The sequence below is a fragment of the Scleropages formosus genome, chromosome 13 (genome assembly GCF_900964775.1).
Source record: "Scleropages formosus chromosome 13, fSclFor1.1, whole genome shotgun sequence".
Classification (NCBI taxonomy): domain Eukaryota; kingdom Metazoa; phylum Chordata; class Actinopteri; order Osteoglossiformes; family Osteoglossidae; genus Scleropages; species Scleropages formosus.
Genome location: NC_041818.1, coordinates 8,880,163 through 8,898,688, shown reverse-complemented (window position 1 = coordinate 8,898,688; position 18,526 = coordinate 8,880,163). Strand labels below are relative to the sequence as shown.

The window sequence follows — 18,526 nt, the reverse complement described above, 5'->3', positions numbered from 1 at the left end:
CTCCTGTGTGAAACACTCTCATTAATTACCTTCATTACCTTCTTAATTTAATCGTCTTTGGTGACGGCGTTTTATCACACTCTTCCCTATCATGGTGTCACACAGCTGATTAACTCCCCTCTCATGCCCCTCCACTGCACTGTACAAATGCAGGGGGGTGGGGGGGCTGCCTGGCATACACTATACCCTGTACTGTATGACAAGGCCAATCCATGGCACTTCTCAAAGGGCACTAACCTCGACTAGAACAGCAGTAACATGTTACCTTTTCCTGACTCTACAGAGCTACTCAGCAACGGTACTGGGGGCGGCAGGGTCCACAGAGCTACAGAACCCAGTACCTGGAAGCACAGAGAGTTTCTCAGCCCCAACCCTGCAGAGCCACGGCATAAGCTAGATCACTCTCGTCCAGGAGGGTCACAGCATCCTTCTTTCCTCTTTGGGCTACAATTAGTTCTGGGGATTATGTAAGGAGGCATGAGAATAATTATAAGGTGTTATCATTCATCATTTGAGAAATGGTTATACATACCAAAGAGGTAACGCCATACCCAACTGAACCCACCAACGTGTGGATATACATTAAACAAAAGAACACATTCGGTAATGTGCATTTTAAAATGCTGAAAATTTATAGTCGTATCTCTTTCACAAAAGGGATTTTTTTTCCTCTGAATTTAATAAAAACCAATTATGTAATTCTTTTGTCTGCCCCCTTGAAGCACGACGCTCATACTAAGTTGGGAGGGTTGATCTCAGGCACGCATCTCATTCAATGTGCATGCTTTGAGCACCCGCTTCTTTGACTGTAAATGTCAGAGAGCCCAGCCGTCTGACCGAGACAAAGAAAAAGGAATATAGGCCAATTCGTGCTCTTTTGGCCTCCTCACCACAGATGGCAAGTGTACAATGGCAGAAGGTCTAACCTGGGCCCCTGACACAGGACACACTGAGTGAATCCCTGTATTTTTAGCCTGTAAATCACAGTAATACCAATTGAGGCATATACCTTAGAAAAACTAAAATAACTAATAAGTTCTGATTAAGAAATCAACAAGTCACTGTACTCTGGGATCAACTGAATACCAAGGTTTGCAGTATATAAACAAAGATCACAGTTCTTACTATCAAATTAGTGGCTGATAAGGGCAACTGTATATAAATTCTTACAACTTTGTCTTTAAAATGGTATGAAACATTCACTAAAAAATAACCAGACACAAATCACAAGGGTAAAGACAAATTCTGACAAATGAAAAACCTAACACCTTTACACAGGCTATGAAAGATCTTTAACCTGACAGAGTTGGCTTTCTCTGACTCACCAGCGGTATAATTAATATAAAATGCAGCCAGGCAATGTAGTCTATGTAACAGTGGTGAAAGGAAAGGAAAAAGCAGCCTAATGGCACAGAGCAGAAATGCGCAGAGTAACGGATTAGCAAAAATAAGCCTATAGATTCAGACACCTAACAATCGTGTCGGCATGTCGAGAGAAAGCAGGTGCGCAATCGGTTCACAGTGAAGCTGCTGGCGGCAAACACTCTGTGCAGTCCGAGACGACGCAGCCCTCAGCACCATCTTCTTATTTTGTTACATCAGGTATCACTGATTGAGAGCAGTGCAGTAACAGTGAACATCTCAATTAAAAATGTTAAAAACACAAAACAATGGAATCTATGATAGCTTGATTTACTGATTAAACTGAGAATGAATTAACTGATGAATTATGTACATCCCTAGTTTGCAGTGGAAAACACCCACCTGAAACAGGTCAGCCCTTGTAGCTAGAGTTTGTTCAACAAACAATTGCCTCTCCTTCAGTCCAATATACTTTGTCCTTGTGCTTTTAGTTATTTTAAACACACATTTCAAACATTACAAACAACAAAACCAACTTTTCAGCCTTTAAGAAAGCTTAAGACATTTAGGATGGATCAATACAAACTTAAAAAATTAAAGCATGTTTCCATCTTTTCATTGTATTTTTTTATTTTTTAATTTAAAGTTTCAATACTTTTTAGAGAAGGATTTCATTTTATACAGAATATATTAATTTTTGAAAGCCAATTAAAATCTTAACTGCCCGTGTCAATAACAGCTTCATGCAGCCCTTAAAGCAAGGAAAAAAATCCAATATTTCCACTGGTAACTCTGCACAATCAGGTGTATATTTCCACACGCAATAAATCAAACATTTACTGTTTCTTGGAAACACTTAGTTATGTTCCTCCACAACTTTCTTATACAGTACTTAAGTGTACAAAGCTGCTGGCTCATTTATACCAAATTACACAAAAAGTTCACAAAGGCCAGTTTCTTCCAGGTTTCTCTCCAGCTTTTAACCATCTCACCAAAGAAACCTTGAGAATACACTTAACCCATTCCACATCACATCCTAGTTCCTCTGTTAGGCTTTCCAGTTTATAACATTCAAGACTCAAATCCAGATGTTTGTGGCACTCCAGGAACTCCAGAACTATTTAGCTCTTGCTGGTGGAACGGGGAACAAGCCTCTCGGTGTCCTTCTCCGTGGTAACTGGTCTCACTCTGACCATCCTGTCCTGATCATATCTCCATTGCCTACAGAAAAGTGATGACTGCGTATTCCTCTGGACTCTCTCCCTCCTCCTCTGTCTCACTCTCCCTTCTTCGCTGTAGTCAGAGTGAGCAAGTGCTGAGTGACCTTCAACCACACCCCACTGTGGCTGAGAAAGAGAAAGAGAGAGAGGAGAAAATCTCTTGGCGAGTTAGTGGAGCATAGAACCGACTGTCTAAAGTAGTATGACCGAGTGTCCAATTCTCTCTTGCCTCTGTGCTCCCCGGATTTCCATACGATCGGAACTCCAACTGGTGCTTCTGCTAGTGCTTGACAGATAAGAAAACAAACCACAGTGGATCTAAACTCCACGCTGGCAGGTGTCTGCAGAAACACGAGCTCCCTCTGAACTTGACAGCAAAACACACACTCTCTGCTTTTAAACATTGCCCCCACGGGTCCTAGTGAATTATTATAACAACGTCACTCATCTCTCTTCCGCACGCAAACTCCCGGTGTCTCCCTCTCCTTCACACACTCCGCACAAATGATCGGTACCAGAACCACTCTGAATTCACCATGGCACAAAAGCAGTCAAAATGTACAATCGGATAGCAACGTTGAATTCGGGAATCTACACATTTTTAACAGCACAGAGAGAGAAGAGCTGCGCGGTAATTGTACAGTAAAACACGAGTCCCTCCCCTGTCAAATGCATTTCTCCGCCAAGTGACAGGAAAGAGGGGGAAGCAGCGTTTTCACATGATGAAGTGATGACTAATTAAGGCAGGAACATCTGGGCTGCCGAAGGCACCTGCAGACGCCGCCAGTCCGCTGCACAACAACCGTGATGACCAGCCCGCCTCGCCCTCTTACTATATTATCACCATTATTATTAAGATTATTATTAGAGGGAAGCCCGGTGAATACGGGGAATGTGGAACGGGCTCCGAATGCGCCTCGAAGAAGTTGGAGAGCGAGAGCGAGAGCGGGAACGGCGGGAGGGGGAGCGCGAGGGACAAGGAGAGAGGGACGGAAAGAGGAATAAAGAAAGAAAAGAGCGAAGGAGGACGGAGGGAACGAGTGAGCGCGAAGGCACGTATCCTGCCTACAAATTAACGCCGCAATCATAAAGTGTGGCTGCCGACGCCTTTCCTTTCTTTCGCTCGCCCCTCGGTGACCGGCGGCCCCGGGCTCCGGCGGGGAGCTCCGCCGCGTAAATCCACTCTTGTTAATTATTCAGGGGCAGGAATCGGCTCACTGGCCCTCACCGCCGCCCCGTTTCGACACCTCGGCGGCCGCAGCGCCGAGCGGGGCTGTTCGCGGGCAGAGAGGGGCTCTACGGAGCGCAGAAACGCAGCCAGTGTGACACGGAATTGAATCCGTCAACGTTTCCTGTCAGACTCGCCGAGGAGGCGACGGGAGACACGGACGGAGAGACCAACTACATCTCGTCGCGCCCTTTCCCGTCGCCTCAACATTTCTCCTCTCGAAAGGAAGCAATACGGAGCTTCTGCGTTTGCCGGAATACCTGTTTCGGAGTAGGCAGATTTTTTTTTTTTTTTTAAACCCCCTTTAAAAAAGGGAAAGTGGTACAGCAGTTAGCCAAGAGACCGTTGAGTGAACACTAAAAATCCTCCGCACGTCCGTTAGTGGGTTACGCGGGAGCGGGAGCGCGAGCGCGAGTGTGCGCGCGCTGGAAGGGAGCCACGCGCCGCGCGAATCCGAAGGTGTCAGTGAACCCGCCGGAGGAGACAGGACACGAAACGCATGTTTCTGGTAACTATCCCTCTACTTCTGGAACACTAAATAGAACATGCAGAGGAAAAGTTGCGGGTAAACTGTTGCCTCCATTGGTACTTTATATATGGTGGAAATAGTCTATATTTTCATAGTGGTTCGGACGTAGCGGGTTTCGAGAGAGGTAAGTAACTCGGATTCCTCTTATGCTCGGTCGAGATGTTGTTCCCCACCATGCGCTTCAGCTCACTGCCACACAGCATGGACACTCAGTGTCAAGTCTGTGTATGAAATAATTGTCCCCCATCTGAAATTTGCCTTGAGCTCCATGGCGCACATCCCTGCACCTGTACTCCCCTGGTTACCAGCAAACAGCCCATCAGTCATCGCCTTCACCCCTCCATCCATCCTTTTCCACATACATCGCCAGGGCACCTCTCTCCAGCCATGTCTGCTGGACACTACCGTGTGTGTTCTCTCTTGAGTCTTCACTTAGGGTAAAGAAAAACTTATTTGTTAAGGGGAGAATGTTTACAGAGGAATTACTGTCCAGGGTAATTAATCTTACTCGCTTCTGCAGAATGCTGGCTTCACTCCAGTACTGAAAGACACAGAGGTGACAGGGATTGCATTGTGTTTTTAGCAGCCCTGTGTGTGTGTGTGTGTGTGTGTGTCTGAAAATCTGACAAGAGTATGCCCTTGAGTGCTACATTTCACTTACATTTTTCCAGCTTTATTTTCTCAGCAGCTGCCAACCTAATGAAGGACACCTTACAGTGCTCTTTGTTTTGTTAAATCTTCAAGATTATACTACACGTTTATTATTGAGAAGGCAAAACAGCTTCCTCCTGGGATCAATATAAGTAAGGGCCAACATGCTCTCTGCTCGTTGCCCTACACATCTGTCATCTTGCTCCCCAACAAACCCTGTTATCCTCAACTTGACACCATCCTCGGGTCTCTCATTTTCACTCTCGCTCTGGATCCACATCTTCACCTCCCCCCCACCAGACGTGTTTTGTATTTACATGCTTGTCGAATGAAACATTCAAACACAATACAATGTAGAGCGACTGCACTGGCAGACATTTACAAGCAATTACTCAAATCAGTACAGAAACAATCTGTGCTGGTAGTTAGCGGCTGTTTTGTTTCCCCATTCAGTTCATGATTTTGATTATTATTAATGTGCACAAAGGAACTCTGTTTTCATCCAGCTGATTTCCTTCCTAATGGTACAAATTACATGGGCTGATCACACAGCCAAAAACCCAAATAGAGGGCTAATTAATTAAATATATATAGGGCTGCAATGTAAGAAGCAAAAGAAATTAAAAAGCATAAAAGAGCAATTAAAAAGTGAATCCTCTCTATTTGCACTGCAGCAGGAGGACAGATGAAGCGTTACTTTCCAATTCCAATTCTCCCAGTCAGCGAATCGTGCAACTCGTTTAATTTCCAAACTGAGGCCACTGCAGTGAGAACAGTAACTTTATCAATACATTATGTGAGTCTGTTAATTATGAGAAATTGCAATAATTGGGTGTGATGGCAGCAGACTCTTTAAACTTGTTATTGTGAAGAAATTAGGTTTTTTTGCTTTGGGACAGCTGGTAATGTAGTGGTTAGGGCTGCAGCCTTTAGATCCTCAGGTTGCAGGTTCAAATCCTACCTCCAGCTGTAATACTCTTGAGCAAGGTACTTACCCTAAATTGCTCTAGTAAAATGATCCAGCTGTATAAATGGGTGAGTAGCTGTAGGTACCTCAACACTAAGTTACTTTGGAGAAAAGCACCAGATACATTTATACGAGCGCTTGTGAAAACATACCAGTAAAACAAATGTAAATACAGTGCTGCTTTCCCCGTACTTTACACTTGTGCTTTTGTCATTTTTCCTGCTGCAACCTCATTCTTCTGATTCTTCCCTCCATCCTCATAACTTGTGAACTACTGCCATCATTCTTTAACACTTTCTTAGGTTTGTAAAAATTCAACTGTTAATCACTCTTACTCACTTAGCTGGGGAACACGAACAACCGGGGTTTAGACTTTCTCTGCAAAAACACTGTCAAATATTCCTTGGAATAACATGCATACATGTACATGCAAATATGTGTACATTGGAATCTTTTTCAGAGGATGTTCTCCCACACCTGTAAAGATAGCATTAACTTGCATAATTTAATATGTCTGGCCTAATGTTTTTTTTAACCACTAATTATTGGTGGTCTGTATGCGCACCCTGGTGTTGGGACAATACCAGACACAGTGGTGCCAATAAAAAAGACCTCTGATTTCAAAGAGATAATGGGGAGCATGCTCAATTTTGCCATCAAGGCAGTGATCATTCTCTGTGCCGATCAATGGAGAGGTTTTGAATTGTGTGCTGCTGAAACACAGCCCAGAGGTAGCACACTGAAATTAATAAAATATTATCCAGCCGGCAGAAAGGTGATTTCTCTCCTTTGAATTTAAATCGTATGCAGATACAGGGACACACACACATACAATTGGGGGGGAAATAATTCCTGAAACCAGCTGCAATTGCCAGGCAAATATGTTGTCAGGGGAAAGAAAAAAAAAAAAAAAAAAAAAACTGGCTATGACAGGTTCCTAAACTGCCCTTATTCATTGTAAATTGTTAAATATGGATGTAATGCATATTTACAGAAGATACCTTGAGAAAACTTTACAGTTTAATAGATTTTAAAAAAATGTGGCTACAGACTCAAACGACAAATCCATTTAAATCTGGCTTTTTGTAGAAACTTCAGATTAATAAAATGAACCAACTCAGACTTGGAAACAAATGTTTTTACATTAAATATGCAGATAATACTCACTGGCATCAAAGGACATTTAGCTGAGCTACTAAGTAAGTTTGCATGTAATTCCACCACACCAGCTAATGTGTGGGACTGTGCTATAAAAACACTATTGCAACAGCTGGAGTGATGACCGAAGGCCTTGCTGTCTTGCTCTCCTGCTGTACTACTGTACTCAACCTGAATTGCACTGAGAAAAGATCCTGCTGTATGCTGATAAAACTGAAGACTCTCATCAAGTGTTATCAGAGTAACAAATATTATACAACAGTATTACTACTTATGTTATAATAAGAATGACAATTCTGCTGTTTGGCTTACAAAGTCTCCCTTCTTGTCTACTAGGCATGGTGCCCCCGCCCCAGGTGTGCGTCTCAACCCTGGTGACGGTGAGCACAATGATGGTGGTGGACCTCTACTTACTAGAGCAGAGCATGATGGGGGCTAAGTGGAAGGCAGGCCCAGCAGTGTGGCCCTCAGTAGCTGTGCTCCTGGGCGACCTGTGCTTCTTGCTAGCGCTCCGCTTTGTCTCAGCTGGCGTGGCATCAGAGGCACGGTCGCCTCGCCGTGGCTTTGCCAATGCCCTCTGGTTCCTCTTCCTTTCTCTTCTCCAGCTGAAACTCTTCTTCATCTGCCAGAACTACCGGCAAGAGCGCCGGCCCCCTGACCCCCTTGCGCGAAAGACTCTCACCCTCCTCCTCTCCGTGTGCCTGCCGTCCCTCTTCTTGGTCCTGACTGGTGCCGACCACATGACTCCTCTGCGCAGGAAGCAAGAGGCACGCAGCCGGCTACTGTGGGTGGTGGTGGACCTGCTAGATGTGTTGGACTTACAGGCAGGACTATGGGAGACCCATGGTGATGTGAAGGGGCCCCTCTGGTTGGAAGGCCTAATGTTCTTCTACTGCTATGTCCTGTTACTGCTGTTGCCCTGCGTCTCGCTAACGGAGCTGGGAAGCACCGCGGCACCAGGGGCTGAGCATGGCACCCGCAGGGGGGCAGTCTATCCCTGGCTGAGCCTCATCACCGTCAACATCCTTACGCTGTTCCTGCGGGGTGCAGGTGTCCTGTGGTACCGGGATCCCCGTGTCTCCACAGTCTTCCTAGGCAAAAACCTCCTAGCAATGGCTGTCAAGCTGAGCTCAGTATGGGAGAAACGCAAGCAAAGGTCAGCAGGAGAGGCAGCTGGACCTGGCTACAGGAGCACACATCTGGGGGCAGGACCTGAGCGGCTGGAGTGCCGTGGCCATGTGCATGCCCACTTGGCCCCAACGTCCACACAGTGCAACACCCTCTCCCGGGCACACAGCCATACAGCCTCTCTGTCTTGCTCACATGCAGAGCCTACAGACGCGAGTCTGGGAACATCTTTTATCTCACATGAGCTGTAAACTGCCTCCTGGCCCTGACCTGGGTCTCACCTATAAAGGTCAGTCACCAGCACCCTCCAGGTTTGGAACTGGACCATTACAGCAGTACCTCCTTCAATTTGCTCACTCATTGTTCTAAAGGCTGATTTATTAACTCTGGAACAAAGATGACATTTTCAAGCCAGGGTCTATTCCCGGTTGGCGTGGCGATTGGCTGGGAAGTAGGGGCAAACACCAGGGTTTCGCCTATGAGCAGGAAAGCTGTACCCTGCCATTCAGTCCCTACTGAGAAATGAACCCATACTGTTGTGTACTGTGAAGCGTGAACACTGCCGCTCTGTCACAGATATTCATATCTCGAGTTGTATTGCTTCATTTTAATAAAATACTGGTTACTGACCCACTTGCACACACTACTTCCTAGAAGCAGTGGCCACCTCAAACCGCAACATCTGACCTTAGACCAAACGATCATGTGGCCGGCTTCCATGGAGCCAAAGTGGCCACAGAATTGAGAACACGGAGCTCAAACAAACTGAACGAATTTGTCTTAATCAAAAACTAAAAGACTGGAGGGAATATATAAGGACATAAGCAGACTGCGTAATAAAGTTTTAACACATGTTTGAGGCCTCTTTTTTCCCCCCCTTCTTCAGGGAATCCACAAGTCACTGGTAAACATGCAGAATTAGTGCTGAGCTGTGAAAACTAATCACAATTACAGTAAAAACAACAGCTGTTAAGCTCCTATGGTTTCCCTGGCAGTAAAGCACTTCCCCTTGGCCTGACCACATGCTACGGTGGGGGTGACCGTGGACTCAGGCAGAATCTTTGTCCTGATTTGGATGGCAGAAGGGGGTCTATTTAATCTCCATCAAGTCACCACTAATGCACTCCGCACACCCTTCCCCTCTCCCATGAACCATTAATACTTGGATTAATTGATATTGGACCCATTTGTCAAAATACTAAGAGCTCATATCAGTGATTTACAGTAAATATTTTCAGGATAAAAAAAAAAAAAAAAAAAAAAACCTCACACACACACTTTTAACCTGTACTCACAAACACTATCTATAAAGTAAGGAATGGAGAAATCTACCCGGGAACATCTCTCAGCTTCCATCCAGAGGGATTTTCATTGTGGTAAACGCAGGGGAAAAACTGGTGGCGGAAACCACTGCTCTTTCATCTTTTTTTTGCTACCTCAGTTTAAATTTCGGAAACATGAAATGATGCTCCCTACCCCCACTGGTAGACTTTCCACAAAGCTAACAAACAGCTGCAGAGTCAAACGTGTTTCTTTCTACTCCAGTGAGTTAGTAACCTGTAAGTTGGTTTTGACGCAGATGCTATTATCTTCTTCCTCCTTGGCTGTACCGCAGTGAAAACAGTGTGAGCAGGCTTTCTATTTCTTCCGTTTTCTTCAAGCCAGCTGTGCTAATTTCACTTCGGAAGGTAATTATTCTCTGGTACCAAAGCTGTCAGCTCCCCTCTTTCGTCTCTGGCTCCCCGTTTTATTTCTCTCATTTGTTTAAATTTGCCCCCCGGCCGACAGCCAACCTCCCTCTCCGTGCTTACCCTGTCAGGGGTGGTTAGATGGAGGAGGGGGAAAAAGTGGGTGAGCAGAAGAGAGGGAAGATTAAAGAGCAGATGCCTAAAGCAGAGTGGCTGCTGTCTGTGATTTATTTACGCCGTTTTCCACAGATGGGGCCTGACAGGGGGCGGGTAGCAGTATAACAGTGAATGCTAGACCTGTTATGTGCAACTCAAATGCCTGCCCCTATACTGGTGGGACATGCCCCCATCGACCACTGTACCACACTTTCTCAGTACCCACAACAGTATTCACTTCTGAACATCACTTGTTCAACGAAGATGTGTTTTGAGCTTCAGAATGCATTGGCCTACCTGTCCCAGGACAGGACCCAGAGGGGGCCCAGGTGCTGCCTGCCCTGCCCGAACAATCATCCGAATCACATTCCCCACTTCCACCTTTTTTACGGTCTTTGCTGCCCTGGAGATCTTCGACATGCTTGCGGTACGTTCTGAGTTTCGTGTGCTGACCTGCAAGAACAAATGAAGAGCAGACGGTCATGGTACATGGTGGCCAACTTTTAGTTACTGTGAGGCATTTGTAACTAACCACAGTCAAACAGTCAAATACTTTCCCTGTGCTCCTGTGTGCCATTATTGGAATTAAGATACTGTACTTGCTAACCACAATAATCAGCAGTCAGAGAACAAGGACACCTGGTAGATATCAATGCAGTAGCACCGTTAACTGGGGCTGCATTATAACCGCAAGTTTTCTGGTTTTCAATTATTCCTCAAGCCTTAATTAAGAAAACGGAGATGTCCTCGTTCTTTAAACTTCAAACATCGTTCCGGAAACAAAAAACTAAGGTAGAAAAAAGAACGTAGCAAAGGTTTTTCCTCTGCAATATGGATTCAGAGTATAATATATCCTAGTGCATTCATTATTAGTGACCACTACAGGGTTGTGGTGATCTAGAGCTTACCGCAGAAACATAGGGTGTGAGGCAGGGTACACCTCGGGCGAGATGGCAGCGCATCACAAGACAATCAAACATTCCCTCGCTCACAAATACTACAGAGAATTCATCAGAAAAATGTCTTTGGAGGAATGTGTGAGGAAACACACTTGAAAATGGGGAAAACATGCAAATTCTGCAAAGAGAGAACTGGATTCAAACCTATGTCTGAACCCACATCCCAAGCACTGTGAGGTACCAGTACTATCTGCTGTGCCACAGTGACCAGTCATCCTTGTACATTTACACTGAATCATTACCTGACACTTTTCTCCAAAGTGACTTACAATGTTAAGCTATCTACAGCAATTTACCCACTTATAGAGCTGGATAACTTTTACAGGAGCAATTCAGGGTAAATACCTTGCTCAAGGGTACTACAACAGTAAGTGAGCGATGAACCTTCGGATACAAAGGCAGCCGTTCCACACACCATGCTATCAGCTGCCCCATTAGTGTAAAAATTAAATGTACATCTATATATTTGCCTGGAAATTCCTCACACCAGAAGAGGTGAAAACACTGTGCTCTTTTATAGTGAACAGAATATTTAAACAATAAGGCTTCTAAATATGACTTACCCAAGACACAATGCATACACACAGACATACATCTATAAATGGCTAACTGTCATGTTGCTGACTTTGTTTAATTGTAAAAATATTCTAGGTTCACTCCTGCAGAGATTTCTAATTGTGAATTTAATTAACACATAACTTATCATTTGGTTACTTAGCTGGGTCCGTTTTGAATTTTAGTGTGGTCGATCTAACCCTTATAATAAGGGGCAGTGGAAAAAACCTGCATATATGCAGAGATGTAACACCAAGCTGCATTTTACATTGACAGACACACAGCTGGTACCTTTCTGGAATAACTTTTAAGTCTGTTTTTTTTTTGTATGTTGCAAGTACTGTCCTTAAAACTTCTATACAGTACTGATGTTAGGTTAATTATAAAGTGTATTTACAAGAGGAAATTAAATTTGGTTTAATGCCCTTTATTATAATCTTTTTGTATCAAATCTTGCTGGGTACAGTCTGACTGGGCATTTAATGTGTGATTAGTTTACAAAACAGAAGAAGTGTTCAACTCCTAGTTGGACATGTTAAAAGTTTAAAACAGAATTAAACACTTCCAGATACAGTCCATAAAATATTACCTTTTACTAAGGTTCCCATTTCATAATTACAGTACATGTACCTTTTCCCAGGAGTTCAGCCACTGCCAAAAAATTAAAGATAAACAAATGAAATACATCTGGGGTTTGTTTCATACATTTTTAATATGCCTACATTTTAAAAATGAATTTTTAATGTGTCTTAAAATATGGCCACAGGGAAGTAGACATAGACATATAAACATAATTATCAATGCAAAACAAAGTGATACCTCATAATAAAATTACAAATTGAGCTATTCATTATATGAAGATGTATATGTAAAAATAATTTAATTTTTGTTTTACACATGATTTTACCATTAGGCCTTAAAGTTACCTCCAGCAGGTACATACTTCCACCTTATCAGCTATTAGACAGAGCAGGCTTTCCACAAAGCTATTAAATTTCCTCCTTCCCCCAATATTTACAGCTCATCTGCTACTGTACAGCAATAATGATTCCGCAATAACTTATCTTTCATTATTTAACCAACTGCATACACCCCTCTCCCGGTATACTTATTACGTCTGTAAATTGTCAACAAAATTTTCAGTTATCCTCCATTACTTGATCTCTCAATATCTGTTTTCCCACATATCTTTCACACAACGGTCTGAAACCGCTTGTCCCAAGCAGGGTCGTGGCGAACCGGAGCCTAACCTGGCACACAGGGCGCAAGGCTGAAGGGGGAGGGGACACACCCAGGATGGGACGCCAGTCCATCGCAAGGCACCCCAAGCAGGACTCAAATCTTTCATACAGCTACACTTTGTACAATCCCATTTATAATTAAAAGGTCCATATTGTCCATATATCAGATATGTCACAGTGGGTCTGGGTTGTGACATGTGGCCCACTGCAAAAAACCAGCACCACTTGTGAAAATTTACCCAAGTGACTGTGCAAGAGACACCGTGAGACGCACTGCATTGTGGGAACTGCGTCCCTACGTTCTTAGTTGTGTACTCTTGTATACAATAAATTAGGAAAAGTTAATGTGGGACAAGTGTACGTGATCAAGGCCATAGCTTAGTGACTACAATGGAAGTGTGTGTGTGTGTGTGTGTGTGTGTGTGTGTGTGTGCGCGGATGTTTTTGATTGTTGGACTTGCAGTGTAATATCTCCTGAGAAATTACTTGATAGGAACAGATAACTTTTTTAAAGCACAGATTACTCTACACAGAGACAAATCAATAGTTTTTTTGCAGCAAGATACTTTTGTTTACTGCTTTTGACTCAAGTTGCCTGGTCTTAAGAATTACCAAGATGGATAAAAGAAATACAAATAAAAAAAATATTAAAATAATGCCATGTGTACAGTTTTTGGCAAATATTCTTCAGAATCCCCATATCTGTATAATTATGGAAACAGCAAATTATCAACTGGCAATTTTAACATACAGTGAGTCCCCTTCTTACAAACCTTTGAGTAACAAACTTTTTGCAATTATGGAATTTTAGAAGTATTTACATAAAATTTTTTTTCCATAAACACATTTAAATTCTAATTCTGATATACATGCCAAAGCTTCACACAATGTGTTGACAGGTAGCAATTGTGAACTGCTGTAGCTCTCTGGAGGGTTCTTTATTGTGTTTTCTCATTTACAACAGGCCATAAACACCCACCCAGAGGACCGAGAACGTGCTGATACATGTTGGGGTTGTCTGCCAGCCTGGTCTCCACAAACTGCTCATTGGGAGAGAGAAGAATCCGCTCCTCTGTTCCTGACTGAAATGCGGAGCTGTAATGTTGCTGACATTTACATTTATTAATTTAGCAGACACTTTTCTCCAAAGAGACTATTAACTCAGAGTAAATAAAAGTGCTTTTCATCAATAGACACATACAGACACGCAATTTTTGAAGTAGTCACTTGGGCCATTATTGTCATTTTTTTCCCCAGCACATATTAAATGAGTACCTGCATATGAAATTAGAATAGAATAAAATTACAGATTTGATGATGAGCCCCTGGCCCACTCCGTGTTACATTTGATTAATGAAATTTGAATAATGAACCAAGTCTCAGGCTTAGTTACATTTATAAGCAGGGGATCCGCTGTACTAATACAGTCATCCTGCAACACCCTTGGCTTGTATATGATATTAGTATTCTACCATTCTAAGATTATAACCCTCAAGCACCCTATTGATCCTGTACATTATGATACTTCTGTCAGGCTGCCGAATAATTTTAAAAAGCAAGTCTATATAGAAATGGCTATAGACAAAAGAAAAACACCGATAATGCTAAGGGCAGAAAATGCACCAGCAATCAATATAAAGGTGGCAATAAATGAAAATTTATTGTTCTTATTTGATACAGCTTTCTTCATCCCTCTAGAAGAATCATGCTTGGAATGCTTCACTTGACTGCCAGACAGTCCACATACAGACCAGTCTGTCTGATTGCAGAAAGTCTGGATGTAGCACTGATTTTTGCAATGACTCTTAAAGTAGAGACCAGTGAGGAATATCCAAGAACGTGGCATTAATTTCAGCGGAGGTAGAGCTTGAGGTGTAATCATGGCTTCTGTGGTTACCTGCGACAGTACTGCAAATATTTCACTTGTTCCATCACAAGAGTGGGACAGGTGTTATAGCCTGTTTTAGACTACTTATGCTGACGTACGACGACGGGAAAAAATAGTTTTGGCTGTAGAAAATGTACACTGCCTACATATGATTAAACAGAAAAACAGAACATTAACAGTTTACCTGTCGGCTGTTTAAAGCACTTATTTATGCAGTAGAGATTATATAAATGGTAAGTGGAAATGCAAAAGAGTGCACTGGGCCAGAGTGAGTGCTTTGACTACAATGAACTGTGTTAGAAAGGAAGTTCGTAAGGCAAGCAGGTTCTGCAACGTGTGTCCTGTTCATTATAGATATTGTGATAACTACGCTCATCTAACTGCACTGAAAATGCTTCACTATTTCAAGATTACACTTAAATTATCAACATTTCTCTTTCTTTTAAATTTCAGCCCGTAGTTTAAACTAGTTTACTTATTTTGGGCCCATGCTGAATAAAGACACATACAACAAAATCAATGACAATAATGATGTGCACATGAAAACACTATTCAGCACTGTAATGTAAACAGAAAGAGATGGAGTCTATTTCCAGCATCCTCAGCCTATATGCACAAGTCTTTGTGTTAATCTGTTGGGACGAGCTACCAATGTGAACAGTATGCACAGAAATATGAGCTCTAGAGTGGCAGTGTGGTGCAGCGGGACCTTCAGAGCTCCCGAGCTATGTCTTCTAACATGGGTTTGAATGTGGCACAATCTTTGTGGAGTGTGCAGGTTCTGCTGGTTTCCCCCAACAATTTATGAATACGCTTAAGATGAACTGATGGCTCTAAACTGCTTACTGTGCACTTGTGAGAGAATGTGTGAGTCTGTGGCGACCCAGTGACGCACTGATGTACACCCTGGACAGCACATCACCTCACACTCTATGATTGGGAAAGCTGGTAGAAAAATGGTTAGAGTTACTGCCTTTGAACCAGAGGTTGCAGGTTTGAATCCCACCTCTGGCTGTAGTACCCTTGAGCAAGGCACTTACCCTACATTGCTACAGTAAAATAACCCAGCTGTATAAATTTGTAAATAATTCTAAGTAGCTTAACACTGCAAGTTGCTTTGGAGAAAAGCATTGCATATGAGTAGGTGTAATGATTTAGAATAGACTTCCTGCACTGCACAAGGAGTTGTGGAAAATTTCCAGAGGAATTCTGTTATTTTATTTTTGTGGTTTGTTAAATGCTGATATTTATTGTAAATTGCTTTAGAGTCGCAAACTACATCTTTTTTCCCTTTAATGCAAAGTGCCCCGAGACACTGTTTTCAACGTGCTTTATAATAATAACACTACCTAATGAGGCAGTTCTCACAATGCACTTTAAATTTACATTTATTCATTTAGTTGACACCTTTCTCCACAGCAACATATAAGGTTACTTGCAATTATTTACCCATTTATACAGCAGGGTAATTTTAATTTAAGCAATTTAGGGTAAGTACCTTGCTCAAGGGTACTACAGCAAGAGGTCCAAAGGCAGCAGCTCATTATTCAAGGGCAGAGCGAGTAGCGCTGCTGTCTCACAGCACCTGGGTGGTGTGAGAGGACATGGGTTCGATACCCACTCAGTCTAGGTAGTTTGCATATTCTTCCCGTGCCTGCATAGGTGTCCTCCCACAGTCCAAACACATGCTGTTCAAGTTCACCCATAGTGTGAGAGTGACAGAGAGTGTGTGTGTTCCACTGATGTATGGATGAGTGACCCAGTTTAAGTAGTGTGTCTAGCAGTGTAAGTCTTTGGGTGCTCTGGTTTCCTCCCACAGTCAGACATGCCGTTCAGGTTCCCTCACAGTGTGTGTGTGACAGAGAGAGTGTGTGTTCCACTGATGTATGGATGAGCGACCCAGTGTGAGTAGTGTATCTAGCAGTGTAAGTCACCGCGGTGAATAAGGTGCATGGGCTGATAATACTACATAGTTTGTTGGATGTTGCTTTGGAGAAAAGTGTCAATTAAATGTATACATTAAAGTCCACAAAAGTTAAGCCATAGGCTGTATGAAGAATGAATGAATGAATGAATATCCAAAGAATAACACACGTCTGTATGAGAAGAGATGGGTGTACTTGTTGTAACAGGGTGCAAGAGCTTTTGTCTTCAGGCAATTCAGCAATGTGAAATCAAGGGCAACTTTATTATTTTTGCTATTTATAGTGCCACACACTGTTAATACTGCAGCGCACCTATGTGCCTGGTCTTCAGACAGTTACTTAAAAGTTAAAGCAAAAGTTCGAAGACCAACGGATATCTGTCGTCAGTGTCACAATCGTGAAGATCCTTTAGTGCAAACAGTATGTGTATCTTTAAGGACTGCAGCTTCAATTTGCTGGTTTTAAGACACCACTGCAAGGGTGGAGCCCCATCCCCCCCGCAGCCTAAGCTCACTCCCACTCCGCTTTTTTTGAGGGTCATGAAACGAACAGCGTTTGTGAAAAATGCCATGAATTCGCTTCAACGTGACGAGGTGAAGGACTTACGCACGTAGACTGCTTGTTTTGTAGAACTCCCCCGGCGTCACCTTCCCTCCTGCTCGTAATCACACCGGCTATGACATAACAAAACATTTATTTTGAAACAACGGTATTAATATTGCCCACATTTAGTCCAACAAACGTGAACCGAAATTGTCCATCGGAAAAGCCCCCTTACCGGTGTTATGCAGAGATTCTCGTCCAAAGCACGTAATCACCTTCACGCCGCAGTCGCGCACATGGGCGCAGACATATTTGTTGGTCGGCGCGGCGCTTCCACAAAATGGCAGGAAAAGCGATTCGCACACTTCCGGTGCAGGAGCTGCGCTTTGAGCTGCGTTCGCGCCATTATCTCCCTCTGGTAGCTGTTACAGCCCTCCCCCTCTCCGCCGTACATGTATAGTAGATATTATTCTGGAAAAGTGAACGCTTAGCGGGTGATATACTACGACGAATAGTAGTCACGGTACTTTGAAACACAGCTTCCAGAGTGCGTGTCAGACACACATTTCAGCAGTATTTCAGCATAAAAGCCCGATGCTGAGTTGTAATTGACAGTCAGGAGCACCTAAACACACATCTATCTATCTATCTATCTATCTATCTATCTATCTATCTATCTATCTATTTTTATTTGTTTGTAAAATAAATCAATAATATAACTTCTTAACGATTATCATAATTCTTTCAGGTATAAAGCAATGTTCTCTTTTTATACTGTAGCTTCCCACGCTACCCAAGGCACCCCTAGGAGTGGGAGTGGATCCAGAACTGTAAATTATTATTTGCATATGACAATGGTGTAATTTCGATATTGAGTTGTGTTCAATCGTTGGCAGAACTGTGTGGGTCTTGTGCCCGGCAATGAAACAAAAATACTTCATATTTAAAAGCTGTTTTTTTTTTATCTGTGCTATAATCATATATGGGTGTTTCAGATTGTATAGTTTTCATATGCAATGTTTTGAACAGAGGTTACATATTATTTCCCACCTAAGCAATGTCTAAATTCAGGGGAGGTCAAAATGAGGTGTAAAGATTAAATGTCATGGAATGGTCAGAAATGGTTATTTTAGATCTAAGGTTGCTATTGACATGTATGTTTTCTGTATTTATTTCTGTAATAATTTCCCTTGTGGTAATAATTTCCCTTGTGGGATCTATCTGTCTATCTATCTATCTATCTATTTTCTCTCTGATACAAAAGATTCCACTGTAAAAACGGTTCATGAGTCGTGACGCTGCCTGCGCTTCAATAAATAATCTGGAAG

At 42.9% G+C, this 18,526-nt stretch overlaps 2 protein-coding genes across 4 annotated transcripts in view; one reads left to right on the top strand and one right to left on the bottom strand.

Annotated features, from left to right (window-relative positions):
• The window catches only part of mrpl11 (mitochondrial ribosomal protein L11), a 28,426-nt gene extending 10,898 nt beyond the window's left edge, over window positions 1–17,528 (bottom strand). For 2 of the 3 annotated variants that reach the window (XM_018737427.2, XM_018737425.2), the window contains exons 1-3: window positions 17,434–17,528; window positions 17,262–17,329; window positions 10,385–10,540 (exon numbers count right to left, since the gene is read on the bottom strand). In XM_018737427.2, the coding sequence (XP_018592943.1) occupies window positions 10,385–10,507 (123 nt within the window). In that variant the 5' untranslated portion in view covers window positions 10,508–10,540; window positions 17,262–17,329; window positions 17,434–17,528. The remainder of the gene's footprint in view (window positions 1–10,384; window positions 10,541–17,261; window positions 17,330–17,433) is intronic. The other variant, XM_018737426.2, reaches the window with a different exon arrangement.
• On the top strand, window positions 2,716–9,472 carry tmem265 (transmembrane protein 265). The gene is made up of 2 exons (XM_018737424.2): window positions 2,716–4,318; window positions 7,452–9,472. The coding sequence occupies exon 2, from the start codon at window positions 7,454–7,456 to the stop codon at window positions 8,492–8,494; it is 1,041 nt and encodes a 346-aa protein (XP_018592940.1). The 5' UTR covers window positions 2,716–4,318; window positions 7,452–7,453; the 3' UTR covers window positions 8,495–9,472.
• Window positions 17,529–18,526: the final 998 nt, after the last annotated feature.